The 17,679-nt window shown below is 53.7% G+C and overlaps 4 protein-coding genes across 4 annotated transcripts; 2 read left to right on the top strand and 2 right to left on the bottom strand.

The window, feature by feature from the left end:
- Window positions 1-319: 319 nt before the first annotated feature.
- MAM_05429 (sporulation protein RMD8) lies at window positions 320-2,282 on the top strand (the record flags this gene model as incomplete). The annotated part of the gene is made up of 2 exons (XM_040824227.1): window positions 320-1,565; window positions 1,672-2,282. The coding sequence occupies 2 exons, from the start codon at window positions 320-322 to the stop codon at window positions 2,280-2,282; spliced, it is 1,857 nt and encodes a 618-aa protein (XP_040677939.1).
- A 2,596-nt stretch (window positions 2,283-4,878) lies between these two features.
- MAM_05428 (uncharacterized protein) lies at window positions 4,879-6,162 on the bottom strand (the record flags this gene model as incomplete). The annotated part of the gene is made up of 3 exons (XM_040824226.1): window positions 4,879-5,340; window positions 5,399-5,797; window positions 5,926-6,162. 3 exons carry the CDS (start codon window positions 6,160-6,162, stop codon window positions 4,879-4,881), a joined length of 1,098 nt encoding a protein of 365 aa, XP_040677938.1.
- A 3,821-nt stretch (window positions 6,163-9,983) lies between these two features.
- On the top strand, window positions 9,984-11,606 carry MAM_05427 (uncharacterized protein; the record flags this gene model as incomplete). The annotated part of the gene is made up of 2 exons (XM_040824225.1): window positions 9,984-10,082; window positions 10,143-11,606. 2 exons carry the CDS (start codon window positions 9,984-9,986, stop codon window positions 11,604-11,606), a joined length of 1,563 nt encoding a protein of 520 aa, XP_040677937.1.
- Window positions 11,607-12,363: 757 nt separating this feature from the next.
- MAM_05426 (ATPase, P-type, heavy metal translocating) lies at window positions 12,364-16,009 on the bottom strand (the record flags this gene model as incomplete). Its single annotated transcript, XM_040824224.1, has 2 exons — window positions 12,364-15,784; window positions 15,897-16,009. 2 exons carry the CDS (start codon window positions 16,007-16,009, stop codon window positions 12,364-12,366), a joined length of 3,534 nt encoding a protein of 1,177 aa, XP_040677936.1.
- Window positions 16,010-17,679: the final 1,670 nt, after the last annotated feature.

Genomic DNA, 17,679 nt, shown 5'->3' with positions numbered 1-17,679 from the left:
GCTGTCATCTTCGACCCGGACGTAATTTCTGCTGGGCAGACAACAAAAGATACCTCATTGCCGGACCTGGCCATTTGATGCAAACATGTCGTCAGGGAAAAGAGGCCCGACGGTGCTAGTAAGTTAACTTGCACAAACACACACACACACACACACACACACACACACATATATATATATACCATTTCTCATACTTCAACTATCTAGACGTCTCAATCGCTGACAGGCGGAATAGGTCACAGATGCGCGTGAGAGACCGGGTCAACGCAGGTCTCTTCGTCGTCAGGATACCTCTTCCGGAGCACCTGGACGAGTACCCATGCGGTTTATGACCGTCGATAATGTTCTACAATACAACACACAGATCCCGTCCGGGCAGCCACGAGCACCCCCGACTCCACAGAGACCTCATGTAGCAGCCGGCGCCGGCCAAGGTAGAAGAGTCGTTTCTGGAGGTGGTTTGCCTAATCTCCAGTCTCGAACCGGCCAGCCTATGCCATCACGAACAACCAAGATCAGTCAAAAGCTGGTACTTCTGCCCGAGACCGATAATCATGGCGATGATGCGGAAGAAGAGGTGGAAAACGAAACAGTGTTGGCCCGACGATTGCAAAACGAAGGAAATGGGCCGTTGAGGGACGAAGAGTTGGACGTCCTTAGGAAAAGAGGCGGCGTCCGAGGGAAGAGCTATGCCGAAAGGCTACCCAAGCCTCAACGAAAAGACAAGGTCAGTCGCCTGACAGCGTACTGCACAGCTCAGGCCTACAAGACGGCAGAGACGTCGGAATTTCTTAGAAAGAGGCACGAAGCAAAAACCAAACTGTATGACGACTGCCTGTATGCCATTTACGCTTTGCCCTTGTTGAATGGCACCGAGGGATATCGAATACGAGGACGACCTATGCTGAGAACTCCAGGCACGGGTAAGACCATGCTCGATTTGGAGATTGAGAGGAGCGAGCAGCGTGATCATCACGAGGGGTATTTCGAAGACGATGCGTATGCACGGCCGGAAAGTCCAGAACGAGATAGAAGAGACTCCTCTGCCCACAGTTCCTCCCCATCTCATGAGCATGATGGCATCCCGTCACAGATGAGCCGGCTGGCCCCCGATGCCAAAAACTTTGCCGAGATGTTTGTCTTCTCGTACGGTGTTGTGGTATTCTGGAACTTCACAGAGCATCAGGAGAAGGATATTCTCGCCGACTTGACTTTCGCAGATGCTGAAGATAGCATGAGTCTGTTGACCCGCCCACTGGAGCAGGACGATTTCGAGACGGAAGAATTTCACTTCGAGTACAGTGCCGACGTGAAGCGCCCCAGAGTGTTCAACGACATGATTACATTGTTGCCTCGCTCTGACCACATGATCAAGTTAACCATTAGCCATGCCATTGCCCAGAGCACCAAGTTGTGCTTCTTCGAGGAGAGGATGAGCGAAACCATGCTAGATGCGCAGCATGTGCCGAAAACATTGGCACTGACGGGACAGTTGAATATGACGAGAGTCGAAATTGTTACTCTTCTCGGCAGATTATTCAAGAGCAGAGTAGATATCAATCTTTGTAAGTTGTTGCTCGTCTTCCCTTGTCCGTTTGGAGAAAAAGTCTGCCTGGGGGTTCAATTCGAAAAGAAACAGGAAATTGTTCTTCTGACCCCATTGTCATGTAGCATCGAATATTCTGGACGTGCCGAATTTCTTCTGGGACTCAGAACCAACACTACACCCGCTTTACGTTGCCATCCGCGAGTATCTCGAAATTGACCCTCGAATCAAGGTTCTCAACGAAAGATGTCGGGTATTCCTCGACCTCGCCGAGATTTTGTCGGACTCAATAGCTGATGCCAAGATGAGCTACATTACGTGGATCGTCATCATTCTCATTGTGGGCAGCATCCTCGTGACGGTGACCGAAGTCATTCTACGTTTTGTCATGCTGAAGAAGAGCGGTAGCAAATTTGACCAACCTTTTGCACCCCTGTCTTGGAGCGGGAATGTTGATCCTGCGGTGGTTCCCGAGATCCTCTCTCTCTCGTCTTCATCATCACCCAGCCAACATAGCGCTACGACGTCGACGCCAAGCATAGAGGGTGGTCCGAATAAGGCAGCTGGCGTTGAAGCATATACAGATCTAGAAATCCTCGCTCTGACGCTAGGCCTGCAGTCAAACGCGACGCTGGACGACGTGAAACGAGGCATTCGCAATCTGAAACAGGCGGCAGCGAGCATCGAGCGTTGCGCCACCGACGATTTGTCTCGTTTGGGTTCGACGGAGCTATGAAGGAAGGACATGTGCGTCTTTGTAATTGGAATCTAGGCCTGTCTGTTCTGCGGCACGCACCGAAAAGGAACCTGTTCTGTCCATGGGAGATGGGCGAATATCGCCGAGAGAGAGGGACGCATGTGCTGCGTCAAGGGTCCCACACGCTCACGCCTTTGAACCCAGGCTGGTGGACAACGAGGACAAATGGGGTGTTAGGTGTCAGTGGCGCCGCCGTTCATTGATCAATTGCGCATCACAACTCTCTATGACGCTACTCTTATCAATTACTCCAATATTGCCTTGTGTGAGACGAGCTTGCGCGTGTTCAGATTCGGATTGTGCGGGGAAGCCGCAACGCCTCGAGGCTGAATGACTACGACCTTTGGCCTAGCCCTCTCTATACCTACTTAAGTAGGTACGTCCCTATGTGTTTGGCACTATGTACTAGTAATTTTCCAAGGGCCATACTAGCCTGTTCACGAACACATCCTAGCACGCGCTGCGCAGCGTCGCGTGAATCATTGCTTAGACGGGGGGGTTCTACTGCCATGCATGCGCGTGTCGCGTCGGGGGACGATGTATCCGGTGCAGGGGGGAAAGGACTCCTCGGTGTCTTTTGGTTCGGCGGTGTGCCCAAAAAGGGCAACCACATGAAGATGAACAAGACCAGCAAAGGTGAGCCTGCCGTCACAGCTGGCAAGACCGACACGACGACGGACGACAAACACAACAGTTCAGATGGCAGATGCCGGCGAAAATATGAGCTACGCTATTGATGCAGATGCAAAGACCCCCATTTCATTTCAGCCACGCAGTGAAATCTGTGCAACGACATGTCGATTGCACGCCACGCCTGCGGAGCCGCAAAAACAAATAGTACATGCATGATACGTGTTGCGCGGCCTGGTTCCGATGAGGATCGGCAGCCTTCGGCACACTCGGGCCCTGACTTGGCCCCGGGGCATTGTACGCGTACGGAGCGCCGGGCACGTAACTACTCGAAGCGGTGTTGTAGCCGTAGCCGTACCCCGTACTCCGTGCTTCCTTCCGTACATGAATCCCGGCACCCGTCTGTCGACGACCAATGGAGGCGGTAGTTACAAGTGCAGGTACGGAGTACAAGTGCAGTTCTCAAGCATGACTCCTTAACAACCCAGACAAGCTCAACACTTCCCCACGGCCCAGGCAAAAAACCACTCCACGGTGCGTACACACCCGGCGTCATCCTCATCAGCATGAGCTCGGAAAACGAGGCAACATGGGTACGGTGACTAAGTTACAGTAAACTATGTCTATAACGATCCCCTGTATCTTAGCGATATTCGGATATTCGGGTTTTTACGATAATTCACGGTCATCTAAGGTTTTTCCCTAGTAAATCGTTAATAGTCGCGTTACTAATAATATTGTTGACTTTTTGCTTAGTCACTATGCATTTTATTATTATAAGGCCCTACTTTTTAGGCTGAATTTTCTTATAGTAGAGTTAGGTAGAGCTAGGTTTCTTAATAATAAGGCAAATTTCGCTAATAATCCCTTAATATGTACTTTTACTAGTAATTTCTAAGGGGAGGTACAACCCCACAATAGTCGCATCTTAGCGATAGTCGCTATATTACGATGAAAAAAGGCTCACGAAGGTTATCGTTATAGAGGTGGTTTACTGTACATGGAACATTGGCGCGCTTCCAGCCACAAATCTCGCAAATCAACCTAACCCTGTCTGTCGGTTGCGGTACGCCCCGCTCCCACTGCAGATGACGCGTCCCATTTTGCATTTTTTTATTTATTATTTTTTTTATTTTTTTGCTTTCTTTGCTTTGCCATCCACGCCACCGTTTCCATGCAGCCTTTTTCCTGGCTCTCGGCTTCAGTCCACCTTTTTACTTTTTCTTCTTTGCCGGTTCGGCGCCGAGTGCACTTGCTTGATGCGCAGTGGTGAGACGTGACAGCTCTGGTCCTGCAAGGAGCACATACATGCAGCCGTCATGGCCCTGGAAGGAGTGACCCGGCGCTTCAACACCCCAGTAGGACATTCCGAGAAGACTTGTCTGCTGGGTGATGTCCCAGGCGGCATTGGACACGTGATACTGCGACGCGTTGTAGCCAGCAGGGAGCCCTTTTGACCTGATTGGGGATTCATTTTTACTTCATCTGCTCTGTTTCTCATTGGTGGCAGAAAAACGCTTCATGATGGAACAAAACTACCATATCCTGGAACTAGTACAGTGCCCCCAGCGCACAAATTCGCTGTGCTTGCTTTGCCGGCGACAAGTGTCCTAACGCCAAAAATTCATCTTGTCGGGACAATGGACCTCTTCCCTTTGAAGTAATAATAACCAAACGCAGCCCAATTCCCCCGTGATGCTCACATCTATATGTGGCTGGTATGTAGAACCGGGGAGGATATGTATGCCATGCAAGTCTCCAGTGTCCCCGTACATGCGCTGCAAAAGGTGCTTGCCTCATCATATGCTTACAATTGGGGCGCATCACCCCCGTCTCGCCGCTTCCCCGTGCCCGAATTCTGCCGTCTCCATTGTCGGCTGTTTCGGTCATGTCGTCTAAAAGATCATCGCTGGGTATCTTCAAACAAAGAACATGGCGTAAAGCGCTACCTGGGATTTTGGCCCACAGGTTTGTATTGCGGCGGTGGACTCCTCTTCTTATTGTCGAGTTCGGCCTTGCTGTACATAGCAGCGCCAACCATTGTCACAGCCATGCCTGCTCCATTGAGCAGATCAACGCTGACATTGAAGAGGAAGATTCCAATCAAGACAGTGAGACACTGCTTCAAATTGCCGCAGACCGTCATTGTTAGAGCGCCCGCCAGCTTGTTGGTGTTGAACGAGGAAATATTCAGGAGAAGTGCAAGGAAACCGTTTCCCGATAGTGACGCAATCGAGCTCGGAAGGGAAATCTGTCCAGAAATTACAAGTTTTCGGAAGCCACCAACTTCGCCTGTCGCGGTAGCACACGCCAGGGCTTGCAAAGCAGCCAAGGGCGACATGCGCATGAGAAACTCTACCGGAGGTAATGCCAGGGAGCCAGTCATGAATCGGTTGGTCACAACGGTCTGGGTTTTCGATTAGCTGCAAGGGAGTCTCCCGCCGTGCAACATTTGTCTGACGTACCTTGACAGCAGCCAACATGACTCCCAACATGGTCAGAAGGAAGCCGGCATCGGTGAACGTCATTTCGCCCGCCGTTGTCATGGCGGCGCCAATGATTAATGGCACGAGAGAGAGGTAGGTCATGTAGCTATAGGTACGACCGTACCAGGTGCGGTAAATGAGAATCGTAAAAATGGGGCACAGCATTCGCATTGTTTGATAAAACGGAACGGATACCATGGCGAGAGACAGGTTGGACACGGCAATGTTGGCGGTAAACAGTGCGCTGAAAGCGACGAGAGCTAGGTTTTCGCGGCGTCCCAGGCGCGACAGTTTGAAGTAACCCAAGTGCATCATGGCTAATGTTCCCATGCTGGCAAAGGAGGCGTGAAGAAATGTAAGTAGCCATGGGAAATGGAACTGCACATTTCAACCGTAATCAGCACCCGCGTCAAGCAATGTGTAGACACGGCTCAAGGTCCCGGGGGGGGAAAGTTGGAGAGAAATAACAAAACAAAAACAGAATGAAAATAGACGCAAAAACTCACCATGCCCAGCACTAGCTTGTTGTAGAGGGTCAGGAGCAAAGAGAAGAAGAAGTACGTCCCCAGCCATGTAAACTTGATGGTGCTCGGAATTGAGTATTCATGATCCAAGTTCTGGTCCCGTGGTGTGTCTGAACGTCCTGGACTGGCCTCGACATCTAGATTCGAAAGCTTGAGGCCCTCGTCGTTCCCTCCTTGAAAGACGAGATGAACAGGTCCGTCATTACTCCTCCGTGACATTCTTGGTGTTTTCGTTTGGGTGTGACGAGGAAAATTCGACTGGTGAATAGTGGTCGATGGCAATGGGCGAAAGGGCCAGGAGCTTCAGCTTCCAAAACTGCGAACTTGTTGCGACGGCCGCATAGTATGGTCGTCTTCAGCTTAGAACAAGATTGCAATTCAGCCCGGAATTCAATCAACTAAGATATGGACCTCGAAACAAGAGTCAGAGAGTGATGGAAGGGAATGTCGTGGCGCAGCAAAGATTCGAACCCGGTGATACCGCAGCCGTCAACTGGGGCACCCGAAATGCAGGAGCAGACAGAACCAAGGAAATCGACGGACCAACGGAAAAGGCAAGCCAGGAACATAACAAGGACAGAATAAGGTAGAGAGCGTGGCGAGAGAAGGGGGCGAAGACTCCCACAAACAAGATCCAAAGATCCGAATCAATGGCTCAACATCAGTCCTAGGTAAAGAAGGACGAGAAAACGAAGGTGATTGCGCGGCCAGGAGGAGGAGGAGGTTGAAGAAGAGGCAGAAGTGCGTAGCCAAACAAAGGCACGTTGAGCGGGTAAGTACCTAGGTAAGTTGGTAGACCGTAGCAGGCTGCAGCAGGAGAGAGGGAACTGTGTGGCGACAAGGTGCAGTGGCTGGTACGGAGTAGTCAGGTAGTTAACTACTACCTTAAGTTAAGTAGGTACTTACTTGCTTAAGCAGGGTAGGTCGGGACATTAAGAACTTACTTGGCACTCGACTGGGCACTTGCCATGTCACGTCTGTCTGGGTCTACGGGTCTACGGGTCATTGTCGAGGGGGAAGCCCCGGAGAGGGGTGTGGCACCAATGTCGCCTGGTCAAATTGCCTTTCCGCGTGACGCTGATGGCCAAGTAACTTTTCAGCAGTACTCCGTACATCCCGTAGCCCATGCCATGGAAAGAGACAGTTTGAGGAAGGGCGGAAGGGCGGAAGGGCGGAAGGGCAGGTGGTGCTGGGTTTGAAGTGGCCACTGAATTAGGAGCGCTGGAGGCACCGAGGCAGGGACGCTATTAGTGAGGGCTTGTGTCCAAGAGGTGCCAGCCAGGTGCCAGCCAGGTGCCAGCCACAAGGTCCACTGACCAGTGGACTGCTGGCACATGTCGATTGAGCATTGACTGGGGCCCACAAAGGTCTTGGCGGCTGACATGGCGCGAGCAAACCTTGCCTCCTCAAACGTTCAAACCACAACCGACCGAAACCCGAAAAGACACTCCCGACATTGTCTTGCGTCTTGAGTCTTGACCGACACCGAAGTACCAGCATCCATCGTCAAGCGTCCACGTGTCCGTTCCCGGGCGTCAGAAGTTGGCATTCAGGCAACTGCGCAAACCGGAGAGCAGCCACGAATTCCTATGCCGGACACAGTGATGAATTACAAAAAGACAGCCGATTGAAGGACCAAGGCGGAATCTATCGATGCCCTCCATGCTTTGAGACTCGACACTGTGGTTGCTATTTCAGCCATGACTCCGTGAGGGTGGGGGTTCGTTCGGTACTACGAGATCCAACCAGCAATCGACAGTCTGTAACTACCAGGTGCCACCACGGCGTTTTACATGCCTACACATACCGCATCTGGCCAACAACGGAAAGCCAGCCAGCGGTCTGCTTCGACTCGGGAGCATAGGGCTCATCGGTCTTTTGCAACCCGTCACAGTCGCATGAAGAGCCTCGTCCCTGCTTTGTTGCATGTTGCATTTAAAAAGGTGCCGCCGGAAAGTAGGCTTATCCCTGGCAGATGCCCAGGTTCCTGATGCGACATCAGCTTCCTTGGGTCCTTCGGCACTTTGCAGAGTAGACGATCGGTTCTGCGCAGGGGGTAACGTGATGTTTGATCAGTACTACCTCTCCATTGTGGTCCAAGCCCGAGCGTCTCTCTCTCTCGAGCCACCGGGATCTTGGTAAGCCCTAGCAGTTACAGGTCCCCCGTGCTAGTGTGTCTCTCCTTTATTGACCGCCCAAGTACTCCGGATTGTCTGGCAACAGCACAAACCAAGCTCAGTACTCCGTAGGCATTGAAGTTTGATCTCTGCATGACACAAGACAGAAAAACGGCAAGGGGGGGAGCAGTGCAGACGAGCGACTCGTTGCTTTGTCTCACATGTACCACTGTAAAGTGTAAAGGCCGCAATCACTCCTTCGCAGGCGCTCAACAGACGTTGCCGACACAAGTCAGTCCCTTCTTGACGTTGGGCGGATGAGGGAGAGACGCCACAGGGGCCAGGGGCGGGCGGCCATGTTCCGAACCTCAGATCTCAAAACTCAACATACTCGGTACCTGGTCAGACGCAATAATAGCATAGCACCAACACCGCCTACGACAAGAAAGAGAGTGCCGAGAAAACACAATGGGATAGCAGCATGCTCGAAACTTGCATGGTTGAACCGCCAAGCAAACGTGCCCAGAGACTTGGCGGCGCGGCTAATAAAACTCGGTCGTCTGGTGTTGAGCGTTGTCAATAGCAGCATTACTACGGCTCGGTACTCCGTGCTTACAGTGGCAGACACATCTACGCGCCAAGTTGCCCGCCAAGTTACTCGCCAAGACGGCCATGTCGGGAGAGTCGTCGCGAATTGGATGCGATAAGCCCACAACGTCTGGGCGTTTTCGCAGATCTCGTATTTCTCAGTACGCCGTACGGAGTACAGAGATGGGACTGACTCAACGTCGGAGGTTGGCGCTTCGCGAACAGAGTTCCAGGAGCAGCAACAGACAACCGCATCGCGAGAACTAGACTTCCTCGCTCGATGCCGAAAGCTTCGTCTTATTATTCAGCAAGCCGTCAGCCGTCTGCTAACTACATGCGGCCAGCCTGATTTGTTGGCAGCCAGATTCAACTACCCACTGCAGGAGATGAGGAACAGAGAGGGAGGGTCCTTGGTGGCGACCAGCAAGCAAAGCAAGCTTTGCGATCGGACAGCAAACTTGCCCAAAGTGGCTCATCATTCGTCGCACCAGCGCCGGCCTCAAACGGGAAGCATTCTTGGGATGAACGTATCAGGACAAGAGAGGGACTGGCCAAATCCACCCTGGAGTTCCATGCTGTTGCTTGTCAGTTGTAACGTGTCTCCATTTTGGTTTTTAAAAAAAAGCCATGGACCGAACATGTCAAGCGTCAACATGTTTACCGCAAAGTTGCACCGTCAAAAGGCTCACCTCACCCGTCATGCAACTTGGCGAGAAGTTGCTGCAGCCTCGATGAAGGAACCAACAAGAGCCTAAGAAGGGCAGTGGAAACAATGCTGAAATAACCTGCTCCTCGGTATATACGTACGCACGGGGTGCTCAAATACACCTGTAACCGAAGGTATGAACTGCATGCCTGCCAGGCAACCCCAAGGCTCAAGGGTGCTGACTCGACGTTGCGGCATGTACGTAGTGATCCTGTTGTCCGGCTCCATATTTGTACTTACTCGTGGAAACCTTGCCTCACCCTATTGAACTTGTCGACAGGGCGTCACCGTGCTTCTTGTTCTTGTTCTTGTTCTTCTTGTTCTTGTTGTTGTTCTTGTTCTTCTCCTTCCCCTTCTCCTTCTTCTCTGTCCTCCGTCTCCCCTCCCCAACCCAAAGTTTCCTAAAGGTGATGAGAGTGATACTGGTTCCTTTGTTTGATCAACAAGGCGTTCTTTCTTTTCCTTAAGCGGCACAGCATTGCATTGCTCCAGATTGTATGCGGTTGACTCCGCGATTTATACCGTATTGCACCTCGTCCGCGTCAATCCCCCATCACCTACGCACTCACGTATTATATCCACCCTCTTCCTGGGATCAAAACTCTCAATCCTCTCATCCAGTCGCCGACATGGGGCTGGCTATTGTAAGGCGGCACAACATAGTGCTGGCTGCCGGCGTGGCCTTGGTGCTGGTGGTCGTTTTGTATACGTCGGGCTCGTTGGACAATGTAAGGCTGGCGTTGTAACGGCACCGCACGGCAGAATCTTGGCTAATAAGACCTATCCAGGGCCAATATATGAGAATCCTTCCGGCGAAATCGAGCCAAGGAGCGAGCGAAGTGCAAGTCGCTCACGTTCCGAATGATTCGACTAGCCAACATGGAACATCGCGATTACACTTCTTGGTCCCGGCAAGTGTTTCAAACGTCCGTCTCTGCTACGCTTTGGCCTCGGCGGCGGTCAACAGATATCCGGTTCCCACACTTATAGGCTGGAATGGTCAAGGGGAGCTCGACGCTGCCCGGACGCACCTAGCAAAATTGCGCACGATGAAGCGATACCTGGATGGTCTTTCACCAGAAGAAGATGAGGATCTTGTCATCATGGTTGACGGATACGACGTAATCCACCAACTACCCGTAGAGATCATGGTTAAACGCTACTTTGATATAGCGCAAAGAGCGGACGCTCATCTAGCTGAACGAATGGGCATGTCTGTCAGAGAACTTCATGAACAAGATGTGAAGCAGACAGTGTTTTGGGGTCCGGACAAGATTTGCTGGCCAGGAGACGCGGCGGCTGGACGTTGCTGGGCTGTTCCGCCCCCATATCTGGGGAAGAATGCCTTTGGCGAAGATCAGGGGGCAAAAGACCTACGAACCAATGATCCTCGGTGGCTGAACTCTGGGACCGTCATAGCTCCCATTGGAGATATGAGAAAAGTGATAGATGCTACAATGGACGAAATCGCGGCGACGCACGATGTCAACTTCCCGCAGTCAGAGTCTGACCAGTACTATCTGGCTAATCTTTGGGCTCGGCAGGAATATTCGCGATCCAAGCAGATTGCCAACGGGTCAGAGGTAGAGGGAGGGCCAGCGAATCGCGTACTTCCCGAGAAGCTATCGGAATCACAGCCGACTGAGCTCCATATCGCCATCGAATACGAGTCGGCTCTTTTTCAAACCCAGGCAGCGAACGAGCCGTTCCTGGGCTACCTTGAGTACAGTGGCCCGTCTTACACAAACCAAGTACACGTGGACATGTTCAACCAAGGGGAGGCATTCACCCCGTTCCCAATCCACATGCCGATCAACGTTCGAATGGCGTTGGCGAAGCTGTACGATTCCATCCCCAAGGCACACCCTGGTTCGTCGGCAGATACCTGGATACAAAAGGTGCAACTCGCCACGAATCTTGTAACAAAACACATTTACGGGCTCTGGCACTGTACAGGGGCCAAGGATTCGATTGACTCGGAGTTTCGCAAGATGTGGTTCTATCCGTTTATCCGATCCCTTCTCCGGGAGTCGGTGCGGTCGATTCAAAGGGGCGATGCCATTTCTCCCGAGCCAATAGACGGCCGAGTATGGTTGGCCAAGTCAGTCTATCCCAAGGATGGAGAAGTGGTGGGCGAATATGGTGGCGCTTGGTCAGACGAAGAGGTTGGTGGCAAGTTCATTCCCTGGAAAGACATATGCGGCGAGCATGAAGGCATTCTCTTCCAGGGTCAGCAGGATGCAGCCCTGTAACGGGACGCAAAAAATGAGTACTAGATGAAACAGCAGGTTGACGCCGCGGCCAAGGGCAAGGTTGCATATTCCCGCAAGAACCTGATGGACAGCGGCGTGCAGTGGAAACCCGTTTATCGGGTCGCTGTCGCCAACGAACGAGTCACCCCCCGGGGCCACGAAACATAGAGAGAGTGCACACGCACATGGACACAGATACAGACGAACCCAACCGGCTCGGCGCCGGGAAATACAGCGCAGTGCGAGGGACAGTGTCGACGCAGACGACTCGGCCAGGGGAACGACGGGGCGACACGGCGACACACGGCAGAGTGAGCATGGGGATATAACCACGATACCCGGGGAACTAGAAACTGGGACAGCTTCGCAAGCACAGCCATCGTCATGATTCATCATTCATCATCCACATAAAGGCACATGAGACGATCCCCCCACCCAGGACGCTGTTTGATGAGACTGGGAAGAAGAACAGGAGGAGCAACTAAGGACTTGGATAGATGTACGGAGTACTGGAATAAAATATCATGAGTCGGGCCTTTTCTGGCGGCGCACATGTAATGTAGTCAGTTATGCTGCAGCAACATGCGAAAAGACAAAAAAAAAAAAAAACATTGACGATTCAGTCACGCTGGACACGTTGGACGGGCAAGCTCGTGGTCGCTTCATGTGCATCTTGCATTGCATCAAAGAAATGCTTAAAAACAAAGTTTTGCTCTGCTCCCATGAATGACAAAAATGATGGCTCCTCGACCGACGTCTACGCCGCGTGCTCCGCCTCGAGATTCTGCAACGGCACGTATCCCTCGTCGCCCTGGTGGCGTGCGCGGCCGAGCATCTCTCTCGCCCAGCCCACGACGCCGCTCCCGCTCACCCATCTCAGACGCCCCCTTTGCTCTGCTTCCGCGTCGTCCATCCATTGTGGGCGCTTCCAGAACTTGAGGAGCAGACTGCTCACCACGACGCTGACGCTGCTGCATGCCATGGCGAACCCGGCCATCATGGGATGCATGTGCAGCCCGAACGGCAGAAACATCCCCATGGCCACCGGCAGGCCGACAACGTTGTACAGGCAGGCCCATGCCAGGTTCAGCTTGATTCGCCGGAAGATGCTTCTGGTCAGGTGGAGCGCCGCCGGGATGCTCATCAGGTCCGTGGGTCTCATGAGAACGACGTCGGCCGCTTCCATGGCGACGTCGGTGCCGCTCGACATGGCGATGCCCACGTCGGCCGTGGCCAGGGCCGGGGAGTCGTTGATGCCGTCTCCCACCATGGCCACGACCTCTCCCCGGCCCTGGATCTGCTTGATGATGGCCTGCTTCTGATCGGGCGAGACGCCGGCGTACACATCGTGGGACGAGATCCCGACCGCAGCCGCCACCGCGAGCGCCGTTGAACGCTGATCGCCGGTCACAACGGCCGTCTTGATGCCCATTCGATGCAGAACCGAGATGGCCGCCGCCGCCCCTTCCTTGATGACGTCTGCGAGGCAGAGGTGCCCCGTGTACTGGCCATCCACGGCCACGAAGATGTTGGTGGTCCCGGCGGACGGTGATTTCGACAGCGTCTTGGTCGCCTTGGTGGCGGAGGCGGCATTGGTGGCCTCGGAAGCGTCAATGGCCTCCCTCGGGACCTCCACGCCGTTCTCCTCGAGATACTTGACGTTACCGGCCAGGACTCTGTACCGAACTCTTTCCGCCGACGAGGCGGGCTCGACGAGGGCGCTGACGCCCCGGCCGACCTTGATCTTGAATTCCCCGACGCTGCCTTGAACGGCGCCCTCTGGGTCTACGCCGAGCTCTTCCTTTGCGGCCGCGAGGATGGCCCTGCCGACAGGATGCTCGCTGCCCATTTCTGAAAGCCCGACAAGCGTCCACCAGAGACGCATCCGCCACTCGTTGTCTCTCCAGGGAGGCACGAGTGTAGACTTGGCAACGCTCATCTTTCCGTGGGTGATGGTCCCAGTCTTGTCGAGCACCACGTGAGTCACCTTTGTCGTCCTTTGCAGGGCGCCGCCTCCTTTGATCAGGATGCCGTTTTCGGCGCCGACGCCGGTGCCGACCATGACGGCGGTGGGCGTGGCGAGACCAAGGGCGCAAGGGCAAGCAAAGACGATGACCGAGATGCACAGCTTCACGCACACCATGATCTTGCCGCCACTGGCGTCTTGTAAGAAGATCTTTGGTGGACTCGGCAGCACATGGCTCAGAACCATCCACGCCATAAAGGTGAGGAGCCCAAGAACGAGGATGGTCGGCACGAAGTAACCGGCCAAGGTATCGGCGAGCTGCTGGATCGGCGCTCGCGTGGTCTGCGCATCCTGCACAAGCTTCACAATTTGGCTCAGCTGCGTGTCGCGCCCGGCGCGCGTGACTCGGAAGTCGAAGCGGCCGTTGCCGTTGACCGTCCCCCCAATCAAGTTGGCTCCGAGGCGCTTCTGAACCGACATTGCTTCTCCCGTTACCATGCTCTCGTCGACATAGGTTTCGCCGCGGACCAGCGAACCATCGGCCGGGATCTTATCACCGGGCCGAATGATGACAATATCGCCGACCTGGAGCAGCTCTGTGGGGATCGACTTTTCCTCGTAGGCAGAAGGGCCGCCGAGATCCGGTACCTGCTGAGGCGTCTTGGGAGTCTTGACATCCTCTGCAGATTTAGCCCAGGCCTCCACCGCCTTCTCAGCGGCAATGGGATCTGCGTAGATTGTGGCCATGGAGGGCGTCAGAGACATGAGACGAGACAACGCCTTGGACGTTTGTCCCTTTGCCTGGTTCTCGAGGAATCGGCCAAAGGTGATAAAAGTAATCAGCATCGTGCTGGTGTCAAAAATCGTGCTGGGCCTCGTGTGAGGGGACAGCAGCACGGATACGAGCATCGCAAAGACGCTGAAAAAGAAGGCACAGGAAGTGCCCAGGATGACGAGAACATCCATGGTTGGGGAGCCGTGCTTGACTGACTTGTATGCTGACACGTAAAATCGTTTGCCAATACCGAATTGGACGGGTATCGTAAGAACGAGACAGACGACATCTCCAAGATAAAGACCGGGTAGCAACAAAATCTTGCCAAAGTCGAGAGACGGCAGCGCCATGGGCAGAACCATGCCGACAATGAAGACTGGAATCGCAAAAGTCAAGGACGTTCTGAATGCTGTCCGCCACTCGGTGATCTCTCGCGTCTTGGCTAAAGACTCGAGCTGCGCATTGTTGTCCTGACTATCAGCGACCAACGCATTCAAGCCTTGTCGCTCCACGGCCTCGACAATGCCCCGAAGGCCAATAATGCCCGGCTGATGCGTAACGGTGAGTCTCTGGGTCGACAGGCTCACCGAGACCGAGCGTATGCCAGGGACGGACCCGAGTTTGGCCTCTAGCGCCTGTGCGGTGGCGGCATCAAGGTGGCCAAACATCTTGAATTGAGCCGTCGACGCCAGAGGTCCAAGACTGCCGGATTCGAACTGGGTCGAGAGAACCGTAGCATCAAACCCACGGTCTTCAATTGTCTCTGCAATCTGCTCGGGCGAAATTTTGGACACATCGTGGGTGATGACGGCACGTTCGGCCAGTAGACTGATGTTGAATTTCAAAACGCCCTCAACGCCTTGAAACCCGCCTTCAACGGCGGCGGTGCATGCGCCACACGTCATACCTTCAATGGCCACCGTTGTAGTCGCAATGCCACTGTGCGAATCACCACCGGCCTCTTGTGTTGGTTTCGCCGTGTCCAGAACCTCTGACCCGAAGCCGCGGTCCTCGATGATTTCTGCGATTCGTTCGGCGGTTAAGAGAGCGGCGTCGTGCTCGATGACTGCTCGTTCGGACAGCAACGATATGCTAAAGGTTTTGACGCCGGGGACGTCTTTGAAGCCGCCCTCCACCGCAGACGTACAGGCGCCGCAAGTCATTCCGTGTATGGCGACTGTAGTGGTGACGAAAGTGGTGTCGTTTTCATCGCCCTTCTTCTCAGGGAAGCGGACGGCTACAGGACTTTGAAGATCTGTAGACAAAAGCTCAGCATCAAAGCCTCTGTCTTCGATGATCTCGCGAACTTGGTCGGCAGAAATTATTCGAGGATCATGCATGACAACAGCACGCTCCATGACCAGACTGACAGAGACGCTGCCGACACCAGCAACACCTTTGAAGCCCGCCTCAACTGCCGACGTGCATGCTCCGCAACTGTTTGAACACGGAGAAAATCCCAGGTTAGCAGGTATTATGACGCGATGTTGCCCGGGAGTATCGGAAGTCAGTCCACGGGAAGGATGGCTCGGAGACGAGTGTTACTCACGTCATGCCTTGCACGCGAAGAGTAGTTGTAGCCATGTGCGCACTCTTGGGTGCGCCCAGAGTTGCTGTAGCGCCAGGTTCCCGAGGCGGAATGGCGATGTGCGTCGGCGCCATTGCTGAGGTAGGAGAGGCTATTATGGGAGTATTCGTCTCAATGGGCAGCGTCGCAAGATTTGTGTCGAGTCGGTCGGCCTACAGCAGTCGTCGCGCGACGACGAGGCTACGTCTCTTTTTCGCGTCGCGGCGGGAGAGAAGGGGGGGTATACGGTTGATGGAGGTTGTCACGGGGCTTGTGAGACCATTTCGGGCGGATCGACGAGTCGTGAGGAGCGGGCTCAGTGATGCAATGACCGTCGGGCGCTGGTGACGCGGCGCTCAGCGAGGAGGAGCTGACAAATGTCGCAACAAGGAAACAAAGGAACGAGGCCACCAGAAAGCGCCGGGCTCTCGAAAGGTGTACAAGCAAAGCAGGGCGGCTCCGGGTCGTCGAAACTGTCGTCGAGGTGTCGAGGAACAGCGGAGACGTGATGGAAAGAGATGGTTGGAAACAAAAAAGGACTCGGAAAATCAGAAGAGTGGCTAGGTACTCCGTAGGTATGTATGAGAAGTCGGGACTCCGGACGGGCAGCCGGTACAAAGATGAGCCTTGTTGGTGGACTTGATACGGAGTACGGGAAGAGAAACTCAATGCGAGAACCGGCGTTATAACTTAAAACAATAGATTGGGAGGGGCGAGGATTCGCCGGGATTGGCCAGGAGCCAGGACAAGGGGATCCATTCAGCCCTGATGCGTGTGCGAGCTGCACAAGTGGAAGGTGCCTGCGGTGGCACTTGCACTTACTAGTTGCGACTTGCTCGGTCACAGGTCAACGGCACGGGCGGTTTGACGACGGCGACGGTATTACCGTCCGCTGGTCCGCTGTGTGCCCGGGCGCAAAATGCCCGGAGGAGCTAGCGCTAGGATAAGCCTGGTGAGCCCTGGCGATGGGCCAAAGTTTGTTTGGACACGGACACGTTTGCTATTGGCTCCGTAACTTGAGCAGGCTGCCCGGAAAGGGCGGGAAGGCCAGAAGAGTGGGGGGGTGGGGCGCCGGTGCCCTTTTTGCTACGGACGTAGTTACAGTAAACTATGTCTATAACGATCCTGTATCTTAGCGATATTCGGGTTTTTACGATAATTCACAGTTATCTAAGGTTTTTCCCTAGTAAATTATTAATAGTTGCATTACTAACGATATTATTGACTTTTTGCTTAGTCACTATGCATTTTATCGTTATAAAGCTCTACTTTTTAGGCTGAATTTTCTTATAGTAGGGTTAGGTAGGGCTGGGTTTCCTAATAGTAGGGCAAATTTCGCTAATAATCCCTTAATATATACTTTTACTAGTAATTTCTAAGGGGAGGTACAACCCTACAATAGTCGCATCTTAGCGATAGTCGCTATATTACGATGAAAAAAGGCTCACGAAGGTTATCGTTATAGGGGTGGTTTACTGTATCATGTCGTCTGGCGTCATGGAAGTTGAAAAAGACGGATGAAATCTGCGTCGTGGAATACGTCGACACGTTCTTGCCCGGTCCGCTGCCTACATTGCTACGTCCCATCGGCCTGTCAGTCCCAGCCAAGCAAGTCTCTACCGTCGCCGTACGCCTGCAGTTAACCCGCAACTTGCTCCCGGTGTCGCCATTGCTTGCCGTCGCCGTCGCCGTCGCTGTCGCCGTTGTCGCAGACCATTAGCTCTTTTGGTGTCAATGGCAGCGAGCTGGCAATCACCATCGAGCC

Source organism: Metarhizium album, assembly GCF_000804445.1.
Source record: "Metarhizium album ARSEF 1941 chromosome Unknown scaffold_13, whole genome shotgun sequence".
Lineage (NCBI taxonomy): Eukaryota > Fungi > Ascomycota > Sordariomycetes > Hypocreales > Clavicipitaceae > Metarhizium > Metarhizium album.
The sequence above is the reverse complement of the archived record's forward strand: the minus strand, read 5'-3'. Positions and strand labels throughout refer to the sequence as shown.